The sequence below is a fragment of the Staurois parvus genome, unplaced genomic scaffold (genome assembly GCF_062004578.1).
Source record: "Staurois parvus isolate SC_StPar_1 unplaced genomic scaffold, SC_StPar_1.0 ptg000206l, whole genome shotgun sequence".
Taxonomy (NCBI): Eukaryota; Metazoa; Chordata; class Amphibia; order Anura; family Ranidae; genus Staurois; species Staurois parvus.
In genome coordinates this window covers 3,721,810-3,743,527 of record NW_028318002.1, presented here as the reverse complement: position 1 = coordinate 3,743,527, position 21,718 = coordinate 3,721,810, and the positions used below count along the sequence as shown (strand labels likewise).

The window sequence follows — 21,718 nt, the reverse complement described above, 5'->3', positions numbered from 1 at the left end:
CATATAGAACATGAAAGCATTCACACAACATGTACAGACCAAAAACAGCATGACTCACTGACCACACAACTGTCCCCTTCCACAAACTGCAAAAGTTATGTATCAAGTCAAATAACCTATCCAAAAGGAGGCAACAGAACTCCGATCACTTAGAGTGTTTTTTATTATCATATATCATACACTTTCTATTTACTTTTAACATGTCTGTACATTTATACCTATTGTGAAGCTTAAAGTGTTACTAAACCCAGGACCCTGCATTCACTATATCTGGTTTCCCACAGTACACAGAACATGGAAAGGCAATTATTTTAGTAACTATAAACTGCTAAATACCTTTTCTCATCAGCAGTTAGAGCAGTCTTGTGACATCTATCAGTGTTCAGCAGAGCACTGGTTACAGTTTGTAGGAGGAGTTTTCGCTAAGAGGATGCAGAACATCTGACCTCTGTCTGGGAAGTGCGGATTGGCCCTGTGCTGATCACATGCACTCTCCCAAGAAAATAGAAAATAAACTCTATAGCAATACACACCATTTGAGCATGTGCAGTATCTCCACATGATATATCTTATCAGGAGAAAAGAGGGAGACACTGGAAGAATGGGAGGATCAGAGAAATCAGGATCAAACAGAATTTTTACACAATGCAGAGGATTAACCCCTTAGGTTCCACACTGAGTATAACAAGCATGCATTACTGCATATACAGACTGATTTTACTATTGTGGGTTTAGTAACACTTTAACTATACTGAACATCTTAAGACCAGTCTAACTCTGTTTGGAACATCTGTCATGGCAGAAACATTGCTGACCTCACCTTCTGAAAATGCTAGTTGTCTGACTGTCAGTGCTGATTTGTTTGTGCCAATGCTTTTGGGCAGTGACTCTGTATGCAAATATGATCTTATTTATCTGACCTATACAGTTGTGACCAAAATTATTCAACCCCCAATGCTGTAAAGGGGTTTAGGGACTATAGTGTACATTTGGAATTGTATTCAGAATCAAATCCTACAAGGACGTTGTAACTACCCAAATGCAACTAAAATGACATCAATTGTTTATGTAATACAGTAGTAAATGGTTCTTATGTGGTTTCTTCATTGCCACAATTATTCAACCCCTTAAAGACTACCACTCTGAAGAACAGAGGTTCATACAGGTGCTTTCCATCAGGTATTGAAAACACCTGTGGATGTCACCGAGCAGCAATCAAGCATAATAAGCACCAATTAGGCAGCTTTAAAATGACTGTGATACTCAGCTCCTTCTAGACATTTACTGGTGTGGTTACAAACATGGTGAAGGCAAGAGAATGGTCCAGGAAGACAAGAGAAGAGGTGATTTCTCTTCACAGGAAGGGCAATGGCTATAAGAAGATTGCAAAGATGTTAAACATACCAAGAGACACCTTAGGAAGCATCATTCGCAAATTCAAGGCAAAGGGCACTGTTGAAACGCTACCTGGTCGTGGCAGAAAGAAGATGCTGACTTCGACTGCTGTGCGCTACCTGAAGCGTAGAGTGGAGAGAAGTCCCCGTGTGACTGCTGAGGAACTGAGAAAAGATTTGTCAGATGTGGGTACAGAAGTTTCAGCCCAGACAATAAGACGCACACTGCGTAATGAAGGCCTCCGTGCCAGAACTCCCAGGCGTACCCCCTTGCTGTCTCCAAAGAATAAGAAGAGTCGACTGCAGTATGCCAAAAGCCATGTGGACAAACCACAAAAGTTGTGGGATAGTGTTCTGTGGACTGATGAAACAAAATTAGAACTGTTTGGGCCCATGGATCAACGCTATGTTTGGAGGAGGAAGAACAAGGCCTATGATGAAAAGAACACCTTGCCTACTGTGAAGCATGGTGGAGGGTCAATCATGCTTTGGGGCTGTTTTGCTTCTGCAGGTACAGGGAAGCTTCAGCGTGTGCAAGGTACCATGAATTCTCTTCAGTACCAGGAGATATTGGATGGAAACGTGATGCAGTCCGTCACACACCTGAGGCTTGGGAGACGTTGGACCTTTCAACAGGACAATGATCCCAAGCATACCTCCAAGTCCACTAGAGCATGGTTGCAGAGGAAAGGCTGGAACATTTTGGAGTGGCCATCGCAGTCACCAGACTTAAATCCGATTGAGAACCTCTGGTGGGACTTAAAGAAAGCAGTTGCAGTGCGCAAGCCTAAGAATGTGACTGAACTGGAGGCCTTTGCCCATGAAGAATGGGCGAAGATACCCGTAGATCGCTGCAAGACACTTGTGTCAAGCTATGCTTCACGTTTAAAAGCTGTTATAACTGTAAAAGGATGCTGTACTAAGTACTAAGATTGAATGTCACTTGGGGGTTGAATAAAACTGATAATGCTGTGAGCACAGAAAAGACATTTGTGGTTATTTCATTATAACTGTTATGTTATATTTGTCTGACCTACAAGTGCCTCTTTAATGTAAATGTAAGCAAGATGACTGAATGATCAAAAGCAATGTCAAACTGGCCAAAACACTCAATTTCAGTGGGGGTTGAATAATTTTGGTCACAACTGTACATCCGTTCCAGGTTACGGACTTAGAAAGCCAGAAAGTCAAACATGACATGTATTTCTATCGTGACAGGTTTTTTTTTACATTCAAGGTTATACAGTTGTGTCCAAAATTATTCAACCCCCAATGCTGTAAAGGGGTTTAGGGACTATAGTGTACATTTGGAATTGTATTCAGAATCAAATCCTACAAGGACGTTGTAACTACCCAAATGCAACTAAAATGACATCAATTGTTTATGTAATACAGTAGTAAATGGTTCTTATGTGGTTTCTTCATTGCCACAATTATTCAACCCCTTAAAGACTACCACTCTGAAGAACAGAGGTTCATACAGGTGCTTTCCATCAGGTATTGAAAACACCTGTGGATGTCACCGAGCAGCAATCAAGCATAATAAGCACCAATTAGGCAGCTTTAAAATGACTGTGATACTCAGCTCCTTCTAGACATTTACTGGTGTGGTTACAAACATGGTGAAGGCAAGAGAATGGTCCAGGAAGACAAGAGAAGAGGTGATTTCTCTTCACAGGAAGGGCAATGGCTATAAGAAGATTGCAAAGATGTTAAACATACCAAGAGACACCTTAGGAAGCATCATTCGCAAATTCAAGGCAAAGGGCACTGTTGAAACGCTACCTGGTCGTGGCAGAAAGAAGATGCTGACTTCGACTGCTGTGCGCTACCTGAAGCGTAGAGTGGAGAGAAGTCCCCGTGTGACTGCTGAGGAACTGAGAAAAGATTTGTCAGATGTGGGTACAGAAGTTTCAGCCCAGACAATAAGACGCACACTGCGTAATGAAGGCCTCCGTGCCAGAACTCCCAGGCGTACCCCCTTGCTGTCTCCAAAGAATAAGAAGAGTCGACTGCAGTATGCCAAAAGCCATGTGGACAAACCACAAAAGTTGTGGGATAGTGTTCTGTGGACTGATGAAACAAAATTAGAACTGTTTGGGCCCATGGATCAACGCTATGTTTGGAGGAGGAAGAACAAGGCCTATGATGAAAAGAACACCTTGCCTACTGTGAAGCATGGTGGAGGGTCAATCATGCTTTGGGGCTGTTTTGCTTCTGCAGGTACAGGGAAGCTTCAGCGTGTGCAAGGTACCATGAATTCTCTTCAGTACCAGGAGATATTGGATGGAAACGTGATGCAGTCCGTCACACACCTGAGGCTTGGGAGACGTTGGACCTTTCAACAGGACAATGATCCCAAGCATACCTCCAAGTCCACTAGAGCATGGTTGCAGAGGAAAGGCTGGAACATTTTGGAGTGGCCATCGCAGTCACCAGACTTAAATCCGATTGAGAACCTCTGGTGGGACTTAAAGAAAGCAGTTGCAGTGCGCAAGCCTAAGAATGTGACTGAACTGGAGGCCTTTGCCCATGAAGAATGGGCGAAGATACCCGTAGATCGCTGCAAGACACTTGTGTCAAGCTATGCTTCACGTTTAAAAGCTGTTATAACTGTAAAAGGATGCTGTACTAAGTACTAAGATTGAATGTCACTTGGGGGTTGAATAAAACTGATAATGCTGTGAGCACAGAAAAGACATTTGTGGTTATTTCATTATAACTGTTATGTTATATTTGTCTGACCTACAAGTGCCTCTTTAATGTAAATGTAAGCAAGATGACTGAATGATCAAAAGCAATGTCAAACTGGCCAAAACACTCAATTTCAGTGGGGGTTGAATAATTTTGGACACAACTGTAGTTCCAAGAGTATGCAAATTCTGCATTTAGTTGTACTTCGTCTGTAGCTGCACTCTTTTTCATGCTTGCATATATATTATAGGTGTAATATTCCTCTTCATATGCGAAAATATTTCAATGGGTAATAGCGTTCACAATGTTGAAGTTTGCCTACTATAAGGTAAATTTTGTCATTGCCTACTATATGGTAACAACGTCTACAATGAAATGAATCAAGCAGAACTGTAGCTCTAACTGGAGACATTACACATCCTGGACAAACAGAAGCAACTGCAGAGAATGTTGTTTCGTAAACACTAATCTAGGAGAACGGAAGGTAAGGATGTAAGCAGCCTGGCTTTATTTCACATTCTATTCTTTGTTCCAAGAAAAGAATGAAAAATAAGAAGCAAGCAGAAATTGTAATAATCTGGACCATTCTTAGGATACACGTTTGCTTCTATAACTATTTCATGTTTCCAAAAATGAGAAATATAAGCAAATAATATATTGTATCTCTTTTCTTCAACCAGAGTTGTAAAATAAAACTCTTTTGAAACAAATACAATTTGTGAGACCAAGTGTCGCCTCTGTTACTCAATCTTATGGATACATATTAAAGAGTAAACCAAATGTAAAAAAGAAGTGTGCAATGCACACTAGCAGCAAATTACAGGCACAACCAGTTCAGTGCTCTGGGTGACCTGAACCTCTGGGCACATTATTATGCACATGTTGACCCAACTTCCTGGGTTGAGTACCTTGCCCTATCATTCAAACTTTCACTATTGGTCATTGAGGCTGCCCATCAACGTGATAGGCTAGCTGTGTAATTTAGGAGACAGGAGAGTGCAGTAGTGGGTTTTTGAATCAAGAACCTGGGCCAGTATTTATATATTAGAGTGTATCACGATTCAGGCACCTGGGGGAAGCTGCAGCCCAGCATGGACTAGACAGTTATTATACATCTTAGATTTATTTTAAGTGTGCTTGCAGAATTAGGGTAGCTGTAATCATATTTGGAAAAACATTTGCATGCAATCTATACACAGTACATTAAAAATAATACTAAAAAAATATAACAGGAAACTAGAAATCAACTAAAGCAACATCTACCTTTAATGTAAGAAGTGCACAAGACATCTAGGCTAGTAAGACTATGCTACTTAAGAGTCAATTAAATAAAGACATACTTGCATTTAAATAGGGTAAAATTGCTGTTAATAAAGAAAAAAACTAAATCAGTATGCATTGTCAACATCCAGAATGACAACACAAACATACAAATAAATTTAAAGGGGATTTACAATGGAGAAATGTCTCGCTTTCAAGTGGAAATTCACTCTCTAAATCAACATTGACTATTTTTAATCCTTATGCTGCTAGCATTAGTAAAAAGGAAAGTAGATCATAATCATTTGTTTTAACCATTGTTTTACAGTTACTTCCTAGTTTCCATACCTTGGCTAATGATGTCATACATCCCAAAGGTCTTTGGGGGGGGGGGGGCTTTCTCAGCTAAGCACATCCTCCTACCTGAATGCCTGAGCTAAGGGCAGACAGATCCCAGGAAGTAATTGCTACATGAATCATCTGCCCTTACACAAGTTGGCCACAGCAAGAATTGCTAAGGGAGTGTTTTTCATAGTGATTTATCAGCAAAATAAAGCATGGAGTCATGGATGGTTTTGAATATTAAACATTAATTAAATAGTTTTTTTTTTTGTTTGTAGTGCTCAAATGCAGTGTAGTTCCTCTTTCGATTTTCAAAAAAAAAGAGGGACCTCCAATCCTTAGAGTTTTTTGCAGAGTTCCTGTTCACAAATTAGTTCCTGTAAGGTAGCAATAAAATATAGGTAGATGCTTCTGCAGGTCAATTCTATTTCACTTTTACTGTAACATTTACCTGATTTAATTACAGTTTTGACATTTCTATTTGCTTGCATTGCCATATTTTCAGGATCAGCTTGCACACTTGCATTTTGTTCTTCTATGATACAATCAACATTCTTGAACCAATGCTGTGACTTAATAAGTACTAGGACAATTCACACAGAAAATGTATTATATGTGTTGCTAATATTGTTTGCATTTGTGTTTGTGGAATAGTAAAGTGTTATGCATATGCTGCTAGGTACAAAGGAGAACATGTATATTTACTCAACAAATCCCATGTCCATACACAATTAAAACTACAACTATAAAAGCATGCAACTTAAAATAAAAGTCTATACATTACCATTAAACTGTATCATGAATTGAATCCTACACACAACTACAACTGGGTTAAGTGAGGATTTGAGTTTAAGGGATGGGTGTGAGTGCGTCCATGGGGGGAGGAAAGTGGAATATTTCTCCAAACAATTGGGCAATAGTAGTACCTATGAGAAGGCAAGTGGTCTGCCCCTTTCTAGCAAAAAATGTCCCTGAACTCTGCATAGGTTGGAGGAAGGGCCAAAGTTCTTCTGTAAGAAGGAGTAAAATGGAATTTGGAGGAATGGCTTTGAATACACAGCCAGAAAAACAAGCATCACACGAAGAACATAATTTCCACTATTTCCAGTTGATGACGGTTTGCGCATGTAGTCATGGAGACCCATAACTATGGAGATGGAGAGCTTAGGAAAAATCCAGAAGTAAATTTCCCCATGGAGGAAGTAAACTGACAGACATTTAGAGTGGAGCAGTCTGCCAGAGTATAGGACGGGAGGGTGAGATGGTGTCATTAATGGCTAAGATCTTTAGATCAAACAAAGTGGAATTAATTAGATTGTACAGGGTTTGAGTTGGGGTAAGACTCAGGAAGTTAACTGCTGCACCTGAATCAATGAAAGCTTGGCACTTGTGATGTTTAGCACAGTATCAGAGGGGGACATGAACAGAAATGATTAAATGCAAGTTTAAAACTGTTCAATATCCCACCCCTGAAAGGAAATATATTCTGGGGTTTCTCAGGCAATAAAGACATTTAGATAAAAAAATTACCCTCCTCCCCACAACAGATACACATCTCCTGGATGCGTCTTCATGAATGTTCCTTTGGGGTAAGGCAGGTTCTGTCCAACTGAATAGGTTCCTCCTAACTGGTAAAGGGACCTGGTTGTGTATCCAAGACCTCAGGTGATTCTATGGAGTGGTGAGAAAAAGCCAGGACTCAGCTACCTTACTGCTCAGAAGACCGCACTTTGAAGCAGATGTCAATCTGCGTACTAAAGGAAATCCAACTGTCCAGGTCAAGAAGCAAAGGCCTTTTAGCCAATTAGTCCTTTATTCTGTCCTTCCGGCTCTGTCAAAAGTCAGGCACCAGGGCCTTATTGTTTGAGGCCAGTTCTGAGAAGATGGTTCAAAAGTGTTATGCATAACAGCTGGCAATGGGAGAGCCCTAGAGTAGATGGAAAAAGCAAAGGCATTTGTGGAGACTAAGCCAAGTTTTGCAAAAGTGAATTTGAAGGGTGACAGGAGCAGTAGAAATAAGAGCTGAGGGGCTCCCTAATCAACCAGGGGGTTGAAGACCAGGAAAAAAAAAGAGTCTCTGAAGAGTATGATGTATGTCATTTTGTTTTGGGAATACGGTTAATCTGCAGGTTGAACTGTATGCTACACTTGTTCAGGAACCCTCTGCAGGACAATGGATCGCCAGGGTAGAGTGGTGGAAGCAGCAGGAGGATAGTGGAATAGGCAAAGCCAATTGGCAAGCTGGGCACAGAAGCCAAAGGCAGGGATGCCACTTAAAGATTCTGATATAACTGGCCGAGGTTGTTAGACATTATTTGGGGTTGGTTTGACTCTTGGGAGTCTAATCTTCAGATACCTGAAGTTGGTCTTCCTCTGATAGGGGTGCATCAATAGTGATCATTTTAAGGGCCATTTAAAATAGTCATGACACAACTGTGAAGGATTGAACCAAACCTTACACCAACTGGGTTCACTAAGTAGCGGGAAACATTCACCAGGGATCCCCCTCGAAAATGTATGGTAAGAAGGACCACTGGCATATAATTCCAGGTAATGAGTAAAAAAACAGAGAAAACTGTAGCAGCACTGAAGAGATATGCACGGATGTGCCAAGCTGCAAGGGCTCAGGGTAGCAGAGTTGGCAAACAGTTACCAGGAGTGATGGCAAGGATCAACAAATGGAGTGTACCAAAAGTAGTGCCTGTGACAAGGAACGCCAGGTGAAGAGTACCAGGAGCAATGGCTGCAATTAATAGCAACAGGTGGACTGTACCAGGAACAGTGTCCTGTAGCCAAGGATGACAGGTGGAGTGTATGAGGTTGTATTGAGAGGTGGTGGATCAAACTGGTAAAATACACATTAATCTAAAATTCTACCAAGGTGCAAGAGCATATCTAAAGATTTCTGCAAAATGTCCCTGAAGTTCAGAAACCCTGTAAGCTGTATTATGCAAATTTAAATTTTTTAACTTCTGAAGCAGACATTGGCTTCTCAAGCTCCGGGACTTTGCTATTGTCTGACATAAATAATGGGCTCACCAACCAACATCAAAGTGCAAAATAGGTGAAGCTGAAGTGAAATTTTCCATAACATAGCTCCAATTTACTGTTTTTAAATAGATTGACTACTGGAATACTTAAAGAATATGGTGGGTTGGGCTATATAAAACCAGAAAGCCCTCTAGTGTAAATAATTTACAATATCCACAACTGCCAGACAAATGTATTAATTCACATACTTGTAAAGTTTTAGCATATGGTAAGAAGCATATGACTGCTACCTTGCAAATGTTCAACGATATGTGATAACCTTCTGTTCTGAAAAGGCAATTACTTTAATTGATTTTAATCCTGGCTGCAAATGTGGTTACATATTATCAAACATCGATTATAGGACATATAACCTCAGTCCTCTTGTTGTGTTTGGTCATCTCCACCTTAGATGTTCAAAAGCCGATGCCAGAATGAAACAGGCTGACTCAAACGTAGCTCTACTCTCTACCAGTAGCTAGGGAGTAACTGGAATTAATGAGCTATGTTAATGCAGCAAATAACCATCTGTTGTATTTAAAGAGTTTATACTCAAAGATTTAATGAGGGACAAACATAAGAGGATTCATTTTGGATCACATCTCTGCACTATATTATGGTTATGAACTTGCTAATCTTCCCCCAGTCTCTGAAAATGGGCAAAACAGCATGCTGTATTTATGAAATGAACATTTGTGTATTTGTATATGGATGCAAAGCAAAAGCTTAAAACACAGGGTGGAAGAAAAGCAATTCATTCATTATTTTGAAATGATCAAAACTAAAGCATTTTTCACTGTGTTGACTCAACAAGCAGCCCAGAATTACAGAAGATTTTTTTTTCTCTATATAAGAGTACCTGTCATTATGTAAGTGATCCCAGTGAAGGATAAAAGCTGTCTACACACCATTAATTGGAAGGTTTTAACTATGTATGATTAATGAATGCATTCACATTGTTTAGGAAAAAAATTATCTGAAACAGCATAGCTTGGGCTACATTTTAGTCGCAGTGACAAAGTTCAAGGAGAGGTTAAAACACCCTTGCCAAATTTTTCTTTATCTGTATCCCCAATGGGTAAAATTGCCTTTTCTATTTGTCCAGGTGGCCAATGTTCAAAAAAAATTATGAGAAATTAGATGTTTACGGAATATATATCATCCAGTCACCTGTTTCGATGGCAGCTGAGTAAAGATTTCCTCTTGCTTCCTGCTGTATCCACAGAACAGGAAGGGAAAAGAAACCTTTGTAACAAGGCACAAGGAAAACAAACTGAAAGGTTTTAACACTTTCCTAATATATTCAACCTGAACATTTTTTGAGTATACATATGTTTTAGGTAAAGAAACATAAAAACATTATCCTCTGGATCATAATAGGGCTTTATAGGTTCGGAAATGTTCATCAACATAAAGGAAAATATTAGTCAATTTAAAAGTGGGTGCCTAATATAATTTTACTAACATTTAAATGCTCAACACCCCTAGTTACCAGCTGTCATAATACACGTTGTAACTAAAGTGACAAATTCTATTCAAGTACCCATTCTTAACTAAAAGAAAGTACCTTTTATTACTCTCAGCTTCCTCCAAATTTTATTTTTTTTTGCTGCTATAAATTTCACTTTCTTTAAGAGGGTGGCTACTTAAAAAGAAATGGATTCCCCCATCCACACAAGCAAGGTGGATGGAGGAAACTTTCTGCTCTGCTATTGTATTCTGACAGCAGGGACTCCTCTGCTGTCAGAATACACTGATCAGATGCAAACACTGTTCGAATAAAAGTTTTCCAGCAGTCCCATTTGACTGAAGTTGATCTACAGGGAGGCCCACACACAGGTCGAAATCCAGCCAGTCCCTGCTGAACCAGTCAAATTTTTATCCGTGTGGATCCAGCTTAAAAAATGATAGGACCATTAAGTAGTGGATGTGTATGGATTATTTTTGGAGAAAAAGAATATTGCTTAGGGTTACTTTAAAGCTGAACTCCAGACAGAAATAAAAGACACAAATTAATGCAGCTCTGCAATCATTAACACATCAAGAAATGTGTTTTTTGTAGAAATGCCAGTTGTGTCAGTACCTAAATTTTAATTGATATCAGCATCTTGAAGTCTACTGAACATATTGCAAAGCAGAGCAACAACAGGTGGAAGGAAAAACAGCATAAGGAGCCAAGTAGGTGTGCTGCAGCACAGGGAGCATTATGATATTATGGGAGAACAGAGCGAGTGATGATCATCAGTGTGCTGCTTCTCCACCCATGGTCCACTCACAGTGTGGGGATGAGGAGGGAACCTGGAAGTTAAAGTGAAACTGTAGTAGAGAAAGAGCAGGCCATCTCCCCTGTTAGACAGGGCTGTCCTGTGGGGCTGTGTAAATCTCAGTAAGGACTGAAATAAAATCCTTTGGCAGGTAAAACAGATTCCAAAATATTTAGCTATTTGCCTGGAGTTTAGCTTTAACATTATCATAATGAATCTTCTTTAAAATCCAATCACACAGTGTGATTATAAAAAACATCCTCCTGAACATACAAAGAAACCCATGTGGAGACCTGTGGAGTTAAATTAATGTAAAGTCAAAAGCCGTGTTTTTACAATCTCTGTGAAAAAAATAGTCAATTTCTATGTATGTTCCACAGTTCTCCATTAAAAAAGAGCATTTTCCACTCATTACAGGAAAAACCATCAACAAGGTACATGGTATTTTTATCAACGGTTCTGATACAAAGCAGTATCTGACAAGACTAATGAAAGCAAACAAAATAGTATGGTGATATATTTCTTCATGGTCACTGCCTGCACTGGTGAGGAAAGATAAGACATCCATTATTATATGCATTTAATTTAACTGCTTTAATTATGTAATGATATAATTACCCTAGATGCAATCCTAACTCTGTACAGCACCATGGGAGTTGCTGGCATTATATAAAAATTATTTATTGCTAGTAATTGATTCTTGTAGATATGATTATCGCTTTTGTTGAGATCCTACATTTCCATAACAATCAGAATTGACAGGGTTAGTCGTGAATAACGCATGTTGTGTTTTGTACACATAAAGACCTAACAGGTTTTGTGAAGCTCCATATAGCACTTTGTTTTCCTGCAACTGTAACTGCTGGGCTCCCCAAAAGCATACTTCTTTTATAATTGCCTTAAGTTACAAGCTTTACAGAGCTATTTAAGATAACTAAGGTGAATTTAGACACTTCAATTGGCAGATATTTCACAGTAAGGGTTTTCAAATTGTTTCAAAAGCTGTCCAAAAAAACCCCAAGGCTTTCAGATCAATTTCATGTTGCTTTATTAATAAGCTGCTGCTTACACCAGTAACTGGACTACGCACCCTCCATTTGTATTTAATTCATCCTCCCTACAACAGTAATTTCAGTTTAAATAATAAAGGATACTTGTTAGTGTAAATTACACTTTTGCTTATGCCCCAAGGCTCTATTTACTGTGTGTGCCTACAAGTGCTGGTGTATTGGACTAGTTTCTCGAAAAAATGAAATGTTCCTTGTTAGAAACATTTTTAGAGGATTGCTTAATTATCAAATTCTTCACCATTCCCAAGGAAATTATTTTGCATGTTACTGTTTGCAAATAAATACAGTAATATCAAAGGTTTTCTTACCACTCATTTCATATCCATACTGCTTAAATGGAATTTCTCAGGATAATACTATAGGAGTTATGATCGCAAATATAACAATCTGGCAGAATATCTAATGATTCTCCACTTAATCCAAAAATGTATAAAAAGTTTTTGTTACGCTTTCAAAGAAAACCTTCCAGTTATGGATATGGGAGCTTCTGTTGCAGGCATAAAACATGACAGAGATTCTAGTAAATTTCTATTTTATTTAAACATTTAAAAAAAAATTGTGGCTCAGGTATATTTTAAGTTAACCTGTGAGGTTATGAGTCTAGGAGCTGACATTTACATCTGTTTTTGAAGGTTCTTGCTCCAAGGCAGTTATCATTACACTTGCTTCTTTACAGAGTCCCTGACCTAAATCAAGTATGTACATATCAGGTGTCCAGATATTTGATATGCACATGCTTGTTGCGGGTCAGTGACTAAACCATGTAGTGAATGAAGCATACAGAAACCATCTCTAAAATGGTATGATCTATTTTGTCCATAGTGATGACGACTTGAAGCATGCTAAAAGTCAAAGTGATATTAAACTGACTCTGTGGCTGATTTATAAAAGGAAGCAGATATAACTATCTGCTTTTCAAGAGATGCTGTAATATTTCCATTCATGCTACACTATACCTTTTAAAACTTGTTAAAAAAAATACAGAGCACATTGTAGACTGTCATGTCCTATGCAGTATGCTCAGTCTGACATTGCAGAGAGCACTTTGTGACTAGAGGAGGGACTGGTCATATGACTTTGACAGAATATGTGACTTGACTTTGCATCAAAATACAGAGATGACACAAATCATTTAACACTGATAAGGGTTCCTATAATGATCAGATTTTATTTATGTAAAATCTTTTTCCCAAAAGGCAAATCAGTTTGCTGTAACTGCTAATGAAGTGTGAGCTAGAGTTTGGCTTCAATTTGTTAGATATAATAGCAGATTTAAATGCACTAACACTTCCTTCCTCCCAGACTGACAATGCTGCTGTCCAAAAGGTGCCCCCTGTGCTCATTCATCCAGAGTGGAGGCACTGAAAAGAAAACATCTAACACATTTAGTGACTGATAAGCTGCAATATATTACATTTTTAGTTTGGGGTTTAAGAAAGCTTTAATACATTAGGTCAATTACATCTTACAGTGACAACACTCCATAAAGGTTCTCCTGATCTGTGATCTGTTAGCTTAGTTAGTTATATGGCAAGTAGAACTGGCCACATATCAGTGAGATTTTCCTTAGATTGTATTTGTGAAATCATTAAAAGGTACCACTGACAATGTAATGTAGGGGCCTACTTTATTGCATATGAATGGAATAGGTTGCTTTGGTAGATTCTGACACTCTAAGTTATTGGTGAACTGTGCTGATCTAAGTGTTAACCTTAGATTAACTACAAAATCTAATTGTAATTAGGCTTATGCAGAAATCTGAATATTGGCTGTTTTACCGCTTCCCACTCGGTCATTGTACATAAACAGTCGGGTGGAACTGACAGGACATAACTGTTTGTCCTGTCAGAATCTGGGCTTGTGCTCGGCCTCATGGCCACGCAGTGGCACCATCCTGTGATGGCTGTGTCCCTCGGACATGGGTGCAGTGATTGGCCCTTCTGAGCATGTGACGGCTGTGTACAATCACAGCCATCATACAATATAAACAGAGGCGCATTCCTCTGTATCGGCTCTCCTCATTGACAGCTCAGTGAGAGTTCAGTGACGAGGTGGAGTAGGGGGGTTGCAGCACCCTGTCAGCAATCTTGCATAGCTGCTCATTTTACTATGCATCTACAACAGATCACAGAGTACAGCCATCCCACAACAGTGTACCAGGCACCATCTTTCCCTGTCCAAGTGCACATCAGCATCTGTACCAGTGTCCCATCAACATCTATCAGTGTACAAAAACATCTGTCACAGTGTACATTAACATCTGCAATAGTGCCCCATTGCAACATCAATATCTGACAGTGTCCCACTGCAACATCAGTTGATGTCCCTAGTGGACTGTTAACATCTGCCGGTGTCCCAGGTGACCATCAACATCTGTAACAGTGTACCAGTGCACAAAAACATTGCACAGAGACCTGATCTCAAACCTACTAAACACCTTTGGGATAAATTAAAATGGTGGCTGCAAACCAGGTCTTCTCAGAACCCAATTTCACCGATTGCCATTTTGGCTGAATGGCCATAAATTCTCACTAACGCAAAAACATTTGAAAAAAAACCCTTCAAGAGGTTTAAAGGCTCTGATGGGCGGGGAGGGATGGAAACTCTATGTTAAAGGCTATGGTTTGAGAGCTGGACGTTCAACAAACTCAAAAGGTGTGATGGTCACATGTATAAAAATATTTGGCCATATACTGTATATTTACCACTTATTTTGCTTCACTTCACTTCAGCTGTAATTCAAATTTGTAGCATGGGTCAGTCGGTCTGTTTTAGAAATACTTTATTTTGCTGCCTAGTAAATATACAGGTTTGCATGCAACCGCCAAAAGGCCCATGATTGGGAGTATGTTTCTTTTTGTAACAGTACCAAACATTTAGCAAATATTGTGAATCTGTGACTAAAGAGGAAACTCAGACTTAATCTGCTCTACCTTGTGACTGGTAGCTGTTTAACTTTACTGCTGAGACACATCACTGACAGACAAATCTTATAAACACTTATTCCGGAGGCTATAAGAAAATATGCAATGGCTTGAAGATATTACAAAATAATTAAAGCTCCTCCGTAATGGTAAAAATCTATCATCATGATTGATTGCAAGAGAACAAATTATAAACATGGATGCTACTTCAATTACTTTCTAATAAGGAAAAGGAGATGCAGGTGTTTAGAAAAATAAAGTTATAAATAAATAAATTATAAAGCTGAGATTCAATTTTTGTAATGAATTGGGGAATAAATATGGTTTGGAGGTTTGGAGATAAAAGACATAGAATAATGCTTTGCACACCTCCTTTGCTGGTAGATTAATTTCCAGGGATATAAATATATATATATATATACACACACACACAAAGAAACCTTTTAGAAGACTGGTGCCACCTAATAGTATGCACATTCCTAACAAAAAGTGAGTAGAAGGACCAAAGTTACAGTCTGCAAGCCTCCACTTTTATCAGATTATAAAATAATTGTTTAACAGTTCAAAACTGTAAGGGGAGACTGACAAAGAGCTCATTCTATCTGCTCCCTTTTGCTTTAGAAGCATTTTGACATATCTATTGAAGTACGTGCTTGCAGATCCTGCCAGAAACCCAGTGCTGACACATGCACTGTGCAGTCTTATTTCATACAATGCTACCAAGTAATGTGTTAGAATTACTGAACACCTCTTCCCCCATGGTTTGGTGAAAAGGAGAGGGGGAGGTGTTCTGTATTCCTAACACACAAAATGACAACTCTTTCACAAATATCAAGGCCACAGTTCCTTTGGAGGGGTAAGCAAACACAAACACTTAATACGCCATCACAGAATTGTGAGTTTTCACATACAAAGTTTTCTGGGTGAGCTTAATAAGGATGAAATACTACATGCGTTATGAATTATGAAGCTAAGATCTTTAGAAGGCCTCCTTCAGAATAAATGGCCACAGAAAAAGAATTGACTGTAGTATGAAGTGAACTATAAGATCCTTGGCAAACTTTATGGTTGCATCGAAAGGTATGAAAATTCACCAGAATATTGTGCATAACAGACCCTGATTTCTTCTGAAGTCTTTAAAAAACTAGGATATTTAAAAAGAACGTCATTTACCATTGTGAATAATGTTATAACTACTATTTCATCAAATTTGCATACATACTCATGTTTACATAAATGGCACTAAATTTCACATCCTGTATCCACTTCTCATTTATCAGTGATGATATGCATCTAGAGGAAATTACTTTTTTTCAATGTTTCATTTGCTTTCTATCATCCAACCTTCATCTAAAGTGTATGGGCCAACTTTAATCTTTGGGAAGAGACTAGGATTGGCCCAAATTCTTATAATGTATTTTACACAACTTCCATTAACCAAAAATATAATCGTACTGGTGGTATTATTTGTAGTGCCTAGTAAACTCTAAGGACAGCAGAAATAATGCTATTTACTCATTCATGTATTAACATTACCAGTACTAATAGTACTAAATGTAATGTTATAAGATGAGTAATATGCCTTATGGCATGAACATATTAAAGCCAAGAAATTCTTTTCCCATAAGTATAATTGTGACACCTGCCTATTTACAGAAAGTGAGGTCTAACGGCTCTCAGATGCCAGCCATTTGTCGTCTGCCTTGAATGGCATATGTTAGTAAAAAATAAAACCTGACCACAATAGGATGTGAAGAAAGTTTTGCTTTTGTGGAACAAAAGCCAACATGGGAGGGCCAAATGAAATGCAGAATATTAAAACGCATGTATAGTCTTTGTAGACTGTTCGGCCAAGTGCAGGATGGCTTCAGAAAAAAAGGGAATATTCTGTTTTCAAAAATCTGACTGCCTTTGATCAACACAGGGAAGGTACATGAAGCTCCCAGCTGTCATTTCAATTACATTCCCTCCTGTATTATGCCTTTCATTAATCACCGTCATAACACTCTCTCTTGTACTTCAGGACACAATCTGTTATGAACCCATCTTGTACAAAATAATTTCCACAATACAAATATGCATTGTGAAAGAACATGCAGGATGGGTATTTATTTCACATTTTTAAGACATTAAATAAAAAGGATTTTTTTGTCACTATTGTGAATTTAAAAAAGGTTTGTATGGTTTCAGTAAAACTGCTTACTATCAGCACTTTAATATGACAGGAAATTGAATGACATTCTTTTGTTATCCACTCCCTGACTAATTTATTTATAAGGAGCTTTGATTCTCCAGCCAACCACCATCTTTCTAAAAAGCTGGGTTCACACATAACCACTGAGGTGCGGTGCATTAAAGTACATATATTTTGTCACACCTATGTGCTCTGTGTTAGCCAGCCTATTCAAAGCGAATGGCCTGGCACACATTTCAGAGGCCAAGAATCAGACCTGCACCACAGTGCACATCAGTAAGATGTGCTGATTTACACTGCACCACTGCTGGCAAGGTGCATTCAAGTGCCATTTAAAATGAACGACTCTGCATCTCACCATTGCAGAGTGACTGTGAGAATGGGACCAAAGCAAAAACTAAGCAACAACTAACAACGTAGTTCTGGTCTTTCAAAGAAATTTAGGCAGCATATATTTTGAGCAAGCTTTGCTATACAATACTACTATCACTTGTGGTATAACTTTAAGATGTGATGTTCATAAAGTAATCTAAGACTGCTTGTTGTAATGACTCACTCCTTTATATAACAGGTAAAGCTCAATTACAAACTTGTGGAAAAGTCCTGGGGGCTTCATGTTAAAAAAAAATAACTCTCACGATTATCTAAAACCTAAATATAGGTCAGTGCAATAAGGTATAATAACCTTCGCTTCGCATCTGCAATGATCCACTAGTGTTTCATACCAATTCTTCTGCTTTTATTTATCCATCCAAGTTCAGTTTCTGGGAATGTCAAGTATTGAGCAGTGGCAGTGCTCAGTTGTGGCCGTCTCTGCCACCACCACCGCCTGTGTAGTGATTGCACTTGTTCTGCCTGTTGACACCATTCACAGATCTCTGTTGCATAGACTCAGAAGCACCCATGCAGCCTTGTTTTGTCACCCAATCATGCATATATAAAGTTGGCACATGTGTAAGAGATCTGCTGTGAACATGCCTATGTTGTGAACTGTTCATTTGACAAGTCCTCTCCTACTGCATTTCTAGAATGATGCTTGATTTGGGCAAGCTATAAATTATGCATTACATTTTCCTCTCCTTGATATTATGTGGTCAAAAAGCAGTAGGGGGACATGTTGCCAACCTACATATGGCTGGGGAATAGAATGTCTGACAAACTCATATACAGTCAGGTCCATAAATATTGGGACATCGACACAATTCTAACATTTTTGGCTCTATACGCCACCACAATGTATTTGAAATGAAACGAACAAGATTTCTATAACCCAATATTTCTATTGGGTTATAGAAATATTATTATTACCATGCTTTTTATAGTGTCTGCAATAAATAGTATACATATACATGTTAATTTGCATTGGCTACCACTTCTGGTGGTACTGTAAGATGAGAAGTCCATAAGTTAGTTTAAAATTGCTTGTTAAAAAATAAATGTTCATACTACAAATCCCTTATATGAAAACAGCGCAATACAGAGATGAAATGCATAGATTAAAGTTGTATAACGTGCCCAAGTATTTTTGCCAAACCAGTCTTGAGATTAGGTGGGCACTCTTGACAGAAAGCAGAGCCATTTTTCATTGATGTATTTACATAAAACGTACATCTCTTTTCACCTCCCTAGCCTGTGACTGAACAGTGAAAGCAGAAGCAATGCCTTAAAAAGCTACTTTCCATCATTTTGCTCTATCCTTCTATCAGCATGCTCCTTGCATAATGGATTGGCTCCTTGTGCTTCCTCTCCCTCCCGTAGTCCAAGGTCTGTTTTAAGGGAACTTCAAGAGGCCAATACAAAGTCAAGCTCAAGTACTTAACATAGCTTGCATTCTAGCACATACGTTTAATTATGTGTTAATAACTGCAGAACTGCACTCATTTTCATATTTTCCTGGAGTTCAGCTTTAAGTTACTTATTAAAACGTATGTAGACCCAGAACAGAATTGTATTATATTGCAGTTTTCTATTCCTTAGCTGTTATGGCTGCTATCATTTTGACTTTGCAGGCTTCAATTTTTTTTTTGGAAGTACAAGTACTGTTGATCCAGAAATTCAGGGTCTTGTCAATTCCTGTGAGCTTATCTGAAAATAAAGAGCTGTATCTTTTTTGTGTAAACTACTAGTCTCATCAGTCCACCAAGTAATGGAGATGAATGGCAGACATGTTTGAACAGCCATGGCTCCCTCTATAGATACAATAGGGAAATGAGTGTAGACCTAAAAGGGACAGAAGTGTGTTATTTGCAGTATTACTGGGAAGACGTAAAGCTTGAAAAAAAAAATAAATGCAGCCACAGCATCAAAGACTTGGTAATCTGGACTATATTATGTTTTTGTTTTTCTGTTTAGATACGCTTCAATGTTTATAGTATTTTTTCCCTACAGGTTTAATCCTGGCACACATCTTGAAGTCTATGACAGATTCTGGTTGAGCACAAACTAAGATGCAGAAGTCTTGTCTTGTTGGAAACTTCAAGCTTGTCAGAGGCACTGAATCTCAGCAAGTGTGAAAATATAATATGTTAAATGTACTGAAAATTATGGAACTCCCTAAGTTAAGAAATAAATAATTCCCAAAATATAAATAATGTGAATTACACAGCAAACTTTAATATTACTTCTAATAGCAACAACACTAATAATAATTACCCTTATTCTTTAGCGGTCTTTTTCCTAAAAGAAGAAACTATTTAAAATAGAACTATGGCCTTTTGTCTAAAAGTATGTGCTGCCGCTCTTAAATATATACAGTATGCATCTGCACTTACAGTTTTCTGTAAAGTTTCACTATACCTGTTGATCCTGCCAGTGAAGTCCACATAATGCAACTCCCTTTGATGGTGTGGCCATGATGCTGCACTGCTCCTGAATTCAGTTGACACTTATGCAGACTGTGTCTGTTGCTCAATAGTAGGATGAAAAAAGGTCACAGAAGACATGACTATTCGGATTTTCACTGCTGATTCACAAGCCTGGAGCTTGTCAATCAACACTTGGCCACACCTACTCCTGTCCACTGCCTTATAAATTAGCAACACTGCCTCTATTGCTGAAACCCTCCCACTGTGAGCTGCAGTGTCTGGGAAGGGAGAGTGTGAGGCACAAACGAAGGATGATTTTGCTCAGTTAGGGGATGTAAAAAGACATTTTTTGTTTACTTTTGAAGGCTTGTGCATCACATAGTAACTGGACTTTGGACTTGGTCATATAGGAGACTTTAGTTGTCATTGTTGTTTATAGGACAAATCAACCTGAATCCCCTAAAAGGAATCTTATTTAGTTAACACACAACTGTGGTTTTACAACATTTTGGTAAATCAGGTGTACACCATTCAGTAGAAGAAACTATCATTTTAAGTTTGATATGGAAAAAGTAAAACTTTGCATTATACAGAATGTCATGCAAGCAACCAGAATGTACTGTATATCTATTGTGTCCTAAATTTGTATACCACTTTCCCAGTAATTATACAGCTGCAGGCTCTTGTTACCATGAAGGAAATGATGGGACTCTGCAACTAACCTTGTCCCTATAAATGATGATGCTCAGATGTATCTCTTCATTTGTGAAACAATATCTCCAACTGGTACAACACAGCAGCATCCAAGCAGCTGCCGCATTAATCCCTGTGATCCTAATTTATGAGACCGTGAAGGAACACAGACAAATATACAAGTCTGCTGTAATGCTAAACTGTATTTTTTCCCTTTAAGTTAAACGAGGGAGAAATGAAAATCTTTTTAACATTTATATGCTTATATATCAGCCATCATTGAGCAGTGAATCTTCTCAAGATGAATATGAATATTTATAAGTTTAAGGGAACCAAGGGCAAAAACAAAACATTCAGTAATAAATACAGCATGTAAGTGAAAATCAAGTTTTTCTATCTCTCGGTATCTATCTTTTCTTCAAATCTGCTTTTCACAAAGAAACAAAAATCTGAAAATTTAGGAAATGTGGCAGGATATGTAGCCTGTCTGTGACACTGTGTTTTGTAAACATAGAAATCAATATCGTCCATAGATCACATACAGAAAACAGTCCTCTTAAAATAAAACTGAGCCCAGATTATGTACACTAACGTATTTACAAATTCTGAAAAGTAGTAAGAGCCTTTTAAAATCTTATTTTAACCTTAGTCATCTCTGTATTTATTAGCATGGTTGAGAATTAAATTTTCAAAGTTCACGACACAAGCAGTGAAATCTTTTTTAATATGAGGTTCCAATCACACTAGACGCATGCTAAAACACTCCATTTTACCATTCAGATAACAGCCACTGTGTGGAAGTGGTGAGGAACAGTGGCTTGCATTTTTCAATGAAGAGCTTACAACTTCTATGTAGCCCTCACCAACAGCAATGCAATGCTCCTCAGCAGCTGTATCCCAATAATAAACACTACTCAAAAAATTAAAGGAACGCTTTTTAATTAGACTATAACATCAAGTCAATTAATCTCCTGGGATATTGATCTGGTCAGTTAAGTAGCAGAGGGGTTGTTAATCAGTTTCAGCTGCTTTGGTGTTAATGAAATTAA

General features: G+C 38.3%; 1 protein-coding gene across 5 annotated transcripts in view; it reads right to left on the bottom strand.

The window, feature by feature from the left end:
• Nucleotides 1-21,718, bottom strand: part of MSI2 (musashi RNA binding protein 2) — an 853,268-nt gene that overhangs the window by 101,929 nt on the left and 729,621 nt on the right. For 3 of the 5 annotated variants that reach the window (XM_089678522.1, XM_089678523.1, XM_089678526.1), the window contains exon 11: nucleotides 5,429-5,452. The exons of the other annotated variants lie outside the window; for them this stretch is intronic. In XM_089678522.1, the coding sequence (XP_089534648.1) occupies nucleotides 5,429-5,452 (24 nt within the window). The remainder of the gene's footprint in view (nucleotides 1-5,428; nucleotides 5,453-21,718) is intronic. 5 annotated transcript variants of the gene reach the window in all.